The sequence below is a fragment of the Montipora capricornis genome, chromosome 9 (assembly GCF_036669925.1).
Source record: "Montipora capricornis isolate CH-2021 chromosome 9, ASM3666992v2, whole genome shotgun sequence".
Lineage (NCBI taxonomy): Eukaryota > Metazoa > Cnidaria > Anthozoa > Scleractinia > Acroporidae > Montipora > Montipora capricornis.
The window spans coordinates 41,984,426-41,990,425 of record NC_090891.1 but is presented as its reverse complement, the minus strand read 5'-3'; the positions used below and the strand labels follow the sequence as shown (position 1 = coordinate 41,990,425).

Below are 6,000 nucleotides of genomic sequence, written 5' to 3'. Positions count from 1 at the left end.
TAGATATTGAATATTGTAATTTACACGGTAGCCTAAAAGGAGTCAAATAATGTAACAGCTGACTGACTGAGTTGTGAGTGTGAGTTAGTCAGAATTATCAAAAGTAGTCTTCGTTCCAAGTTGGAGGGGATGTGCTGCGAGTACTTTAATTTGATATTTAAGCAATAGAGGACGTTTTCCGTGTTTCCATAGCCTCATCTAAACACGAGGGGGAGTTGGGAGAATTCGAGACAGTTATGCAAACCCGAGACGCAGTCAAGGGTTTGCATAACTGTCGAGAATTATCTTAACTCTAAATTTGTTGTAGCCGATTAGTTGTTATGGCATCTGGAAATTAAAAGGAGACTGCCATTCAATAATCACTTTTATCAACTATTTTGTAAGGAAGTTCACAATGTTGAAAATTCATTCAACGGGGAAACAAAATGGAACGATGTTAGAAAACGACCTGAAGGTCAAACTATGAAAACGAATAGCAACTACGGATCTCAACACTAATTTAAAGAATAGTTAACGAAAGGAAGATATGAAATTAAACGAACGCAACCCTCGAGTGGCACCATCGAATGAAAACCCAAACCTGTGGGAATGGACGAAACCACTATAGCAACGAAAATGTCCCGACGACAATCTGAAAATAGTGATCCAAAAACTTTCCGACAATCGTCCGAATCTTATGCCGAGAGCAAGCCCACCCATCCAATCTCGAAAATTTAGACAGTATCCAGCGCCACAGGTGACCCTTGCGTAAGAAACCGGTTCGCTGCTCGCCTGGTGGCTTACAGTAAAATAAAAATAAAAAACTCGCTCTAAGATAACGATCACCCATGCAGGGGTTACCACATTTTCTCTCTTAGTAGAGGCCATTAGAGACTTCTGTCTCTACTCATGCGCTTTGGGACAAAATCAAAAGTCTGACAGATATTGTCTATTTCATTTTATTCCCCTTTCTGCCTGCGCGATTCCATGAAATCTTAAGAAACAAAAAAAAAATGCGAGCCTGATTGCATATTATCGTCTCATCGATATCTCACTATCTGTTGCCATGAATTACAGTCACATGATCGCCTGGGTATCCTCTAGTCACCACCGTTTGCTTTGGCAAACTTGAAACACCTCTTGATGCGAACGAAACAGCAGAGCTCACCCTCGCACGTTTTGCTCCTTGTCCGGCACAGGTGTAGAAGTCCAAGGCAGGCTTGCTGCAATGCAAGTAGAGTATCATTAGAGCCTACGGTAACTGAGTCAAAAGCCGGTAACTTTATCAGAACGCGAACGCGAAGCAGTGGAGCCTCAATGGTTACATCACTCCTCCTCCCGATGTGTCCCGAGTTCATTTCCCCGACTCGGAGTCATAAGTAGATTGAGTTCGTTGGTTCTCTACTGCTTCAAGGTTCCACATTGAAGGGCTTGGCTCTAGGAGGAAACTCAAGCATCGACTTTATACTGAAGTCCATGCTGTTTTTCACTACCTCAACATAACGTAAAGGTGCTGAGACGCGAGGGGTCATGTTGCAGGGACATGGTGCAGCGACATGTTGCAGCGACAATGAACTTGTGAAGTGCACACTGAGGCGACATGTAGCAGGGACGTGTAGCGGGGGGCTTGTAGCATGGAATCAACAAGCTGAACTTTATGGGACAAGTCGCGTGGATAAAATCACTCCCGCTGCAACATATCCATGAAACATGTACGCGCTACATGTCGCCTCAGTGTGCACTACAAAATTTTTTTTGTCGCCACAACATGTCGCTTCACCATGTCCCTGCAACTTGTCCCCTCGCGTCTCAGCAACTTAAGGAATGTCCGCTGTAAATTCTCTAGGATTCCCTTGGGATCGCCCGTCCTAATTTACAATGAAATGGGCCATTTCCGAGTTGCTGTTTGTCTCGGTTTCGAAGTGAGTCTTGGTGCTCAACTATTGTAAGGGAAATGAGTTTGATGTGCATAAGAATACGCAACTCATTACCATTTGAATGGTTGTGCACCTGGACTAGCTTTGAAACAGAGGCATGCAGCAACTCGGAAATGGGCCATTAATAAAAGGGACAAATAACGTTACAGGTTAATTCCCAAAACTAATTTAACAGATTTGAGCTTAGAAAACTGGAAGAGCATCACACGATGCACTAAGAAAGTGATTCTTAATAGCAGGCATGCAGGAAAAATTGCAAAACTCAAACTGTGATGATCTATCGGTGGACAAGTGAAACAAAGAAATGGTTGGCTTATTGACTTGAGTAATCGACCACTGCAAAGAAATTCTAAAGCTGTCGTTTTGAGGAAGGGGAGCTAACTAGAAAAGCCAATTCTCGGGTTTCACATGACGTCACGGCCGCCATGTTGGTGTCCCCAAACAAAGAAACGGCGGCCATGTTGGTGTCCTGACCCTTAATCCTCCGGGAATTGAACTCTATTGTTATGCAAACGTTCTCTTGTGTTTTCGTTGAAAAACACGGCTGTTGATCACGTGAGTGAAACCCAAGAATTAGGTAAACTTATGTCGTAAATATTCGTTTTCTTTTCTCAATTTTACCAGGAATAACAAACAAACAGCGGAGACGAACTTAGCTCCCCGACTTGCACTGTCTTTTAACCTTATTTTAGTGTTCCTTTTCATTTTCTTATCTTCCTTCCTATTGTTGTAATTCCTTTCATTGTATTTTCTTCTTGAGCTAATAATAGGTTATTATTTAACAATTAGACCCTTAGCCCGCAAGGGCTACGGGTCAATAGCCCATGAGGCGAAGCAGAATGGGCTATTGACCCGTGGCCCTTGAGGGCGAAGGGTCTAATTGTTTTAGTATCACCCAACCATATGGACAGAAAAGGCAATAATAAAGTTAGCGAATGCAAGTTGAAGAAATACTTATTTGGCCAAATAAAACGAAAGAAAGCCTCAGTTATCTAATCTACTAGTTATCTAGTAGCGTAGCCAATCAATTTGCATTAGTCCACTAGTTGAGTGATACTAAAAAATATTATTATCGTCAGTTCGTTCTGGCTAAGGGCGAACGCTCGAACGACAGCTTTCAAATTTCTTTACAGTGGTCGATTTACCATATTAACTCATTTCCGTGTTTCAAACGGAAGTGAGTTGCAGGCTTTCACCTTACTGTTTCTCGCACGCTTCTGTGGAAGTTCTGTTTGGGAGGCTAAGGTTACTGCTGCTCGGAATCTGTGTTTTTTTTCTGGAACTTATCAGTTAAGTATATAGGTACCAGATTATTCAGTACTTACCTGTAGCTTTGGAAGCTTGCGGATAAGTTTGGGAATAATTCTGCCGAGGCATTTCTCAAATTCATTAATGCAAGCTAATTGCTTGCACGAATCGTGTCCGGCGTTTTTCCAGCATACTTTGGCCTTTGCTGCGCACTTTGCCTATTGAGATAAAAAGAAGGAGATCCGTTATATATGGCGTGGACCACAAGGTGCATTACGAGGGTTCTGATTGGTTAAGTGGTAGCAACCGCGATCCAAGGGTTTTTCTCCTTCCTTGGGAACGAGATTGAAATTGTAGGTGATTACAAACAGGCCATTTTCGGAATATCAAATATTCAGCTTGATAGTTAGACAGTGAGGACAAAAACAATAGAAACACGTTGGAATGAATGTGAAAAATATTTACATATCATCCACTTTCCTTTGTCTTTGTCCTCACTGCCTCACTTTTAAGCTGAATTTTAATATATCGAAAAAGGCCTATTACTAGTCTTTACTTCCTCATATCCCATAATACACCTCTTTTACCCCCACAACAATTTGCATAGGCATTGTTTTCTATTTCTCTTGGGGCATCTTCATGTCCCAGGAGAATTACGCAAAATGTTGGTGAGTAAAAGCGGTGTATTATGGGATTTGAGAAATTAGAGAGGTTATCTCCGAACAGCCAAGAAAGACAAAAGTTTTTGTCATTTGTGTTCCATTTGTGAGGTACATACTGAAACAATTATTATGGTGGTGGAAATGTTGTATTTTTTTTCAAATGACTGTTGAAAGTGATTGACCATATTTATATTCTCAGTATTGGATTAGAGCCACAATTCTCGACAAAACCTCTTGAGACAAATTAATTATGCGTCATTTTGTGCAGACAATATGCGATTACATGAAAAAAATGCACCCCTTCCCCCCCCCCCCCCCCACCCCTCCAAAAAATGAATGTTGGTGCTCCTTCAAGGTGAAATATGTTTAGCAAGGAAAATTAGAAGGGAAACAACCTTGCATAGGAGGGAGGGGGGAAAGAAAGGTATCATATATTTGGCAAGACCGAAAATTATCATGACATTTCCGTAATTGTCTCAACAGTTTTGTCGAGGATTGTAGCTCGCAATGGAGTCTCATGCCGGGGAATCTTTCCACATGCAAATACTTTTTAATATATTCCCCCACATTAGCCTCCATTGGAGGCTAGTTCCAGTCCAATACTGAGAATACGAATCTGGTCTCTTACGCGATTTCGATTCTAACGCTTATTGACTGGCTAAATAAGGAGGCTCGAAATAGTTCTCGCGCCGGTGTATCAACCGATGAGAAGGAAAACCAAAACCAATTGCGACTTGCAAGCGTGATTTTTCCCGTGCTTTGAGAAAGTTATATGGAATTTCTACGAATTTGGATTGGTTCGTTACACTGTTTGTACCTGATGTGATTGGTCGAAGTAATTACTTTGGTATTTGTTTTACGTCGTTCAATTAAAAGTCGCTCTAAACCAATAACATCAAAACATCAAAGAGCCTATGTAATGAGGACGCCAGCATCAAGAACGCTACAAATATCCATAGGTATTCACATGATTTCGAAAACAGTTTGAAACAAATGAGCATCAATCAGTGATTTTTTTCAAAGACAGAAAATTGTTTGTTGGTCTTTAATTGATAGCTTATTAGAATTATGCTCAAGCAACACACGCGTATCACGCGATTCACGAATCGTATTTCCAAACATAGCGCCATCAAGGGCTGGCATTTCATTGGCTATTTGTAAGGGTTTTTTGTCTTTGACAAATCAGAATGTTTGGTTTGTTAACTTTGTTGGGAATTAGTTATGTCTTTTTTGTATCGAATTGCTTCTCTTCTTTTTCAGCAAAAACTAATTGTAACTTGCACGAACCCGTCTCCCGCACTCGTATGTGATTAGCTCAGTTAATTATCAACGTTTTTTGATCGACGGGCTCTTCGAATACTTTCCGTTCGTCTTCCAACAGTCAATCGAAAATTGCAATAACCGTGATAGCATCTGCAAACTAAGTGTACTTACAATTTTTCTCTTCTGCGAAGGTTTAATCTCCAAGGGGTCGTTGGCAACCAAATGCAAAGTGTCCTCAGGCAGTCCTTCATCTCTTACAACCTTTGCCATGGACTCATAATGTCGATCGTCCAGAAACTGAATAACGGCTTCGTGAACCCCAAGGGCGGGCATCTCTTCAGCGGACATATAAGCCGCCAAAGCGCTTAGTACGATCAAAGCTGCGAAAGTCTTCATGTTGCCTTTGACGGGATGTTTGAAACAAACGCTGTGAGTGCAAGTCGACGAAAACGCATTATATAGAAAAAAACGGAAACTAGAAGTGAGGTTGTAAACACAGGTTAAAACAACAGATTAAGAAAAGATCTTAAAAGTGTTTTCGCAGCTTTGATTGAGTAGCGGTTACGGAAATCATATCTGCTTAGTTCACAGAAGTTGTTAAAAAAACACTGATGATACTTGTACAGCTGAGTAATTCCCCAACTCTACCCACAAAAGAGGCTCTTATAACATCATCAACTCGCAAAGTCCCTTTGTCTGTTTCGCGAGGAGCAAATGATTTCCTAATAATTGTTCTCAAAATTAAGTAAAGCAGCATTTTAAATGTTGTGTCAACAGTTAGAAGACTTCGTTAGAAATACTTCGTTATTGGTTCAGTGCCCCTGGAAACGAAGGTTGAAAGAAAGTTTTGAACAAGGATGCGTTTTTCTGATATTCGGTCTGATGCTTTCACCGTTAAAGGAAATGAAAAT

General features: G+C 41.0%; 1 protein-coding gene across 1 annotated transcript; it reads right to left on the bottom strand.

Moving 5' to 3' along the window:
• Positions 1-922: 922 nt before the first annotated feature.
• Positions 923-5,559, bottom strand: LOC138015070 (uncharacterized). Its single transcript, XM_068861978.1, has 3 exons — positions 5,261-5,559; positions 3,242-3,382; positions 923-1,202 (listed from the first exon to the last, which is right to left on the bottom strand). The coding sequence occupies exons 1-3, from the start codon at positions 5,483-5,485 to the stop codon at positions 1,080-1,082; spliced, it is 489 nt and encodes a 162-aa protein (XP_068718079.1). The 5' UTR covers positions 5,486-5,559; the 3' UTR covers positions 923-1,079.
• Between the last annotated feature and the right edge of the window lie 441 nt (positions 5,560-6,000).

Bases quoted from the DNA above. Each gene is read 5' to 3' on its own strand.
- LOC138015070 (XM_068861978.1), bottom strand. From the start codon at position 5,485: ATGAAGACTTTCGCAGCTTTGATCGTACTAAGCGCTTTGGCGGCTTAT. The intron at 3,383-5,260 runs GTAAGTACACTT...TTATCTCAATAG, and splicing joins CTTCGCAGAAGAGAAAAATT to GCAAAGTGCGCAGCAAAGGC. The intron at 1,203-3,241 runs GTAAGTACTGAA...CTTGCATTGCAG, and splicing joins GCAAGCTTCCAAAGCTACAG to CAAGCCTGCCTTGGACTTCT.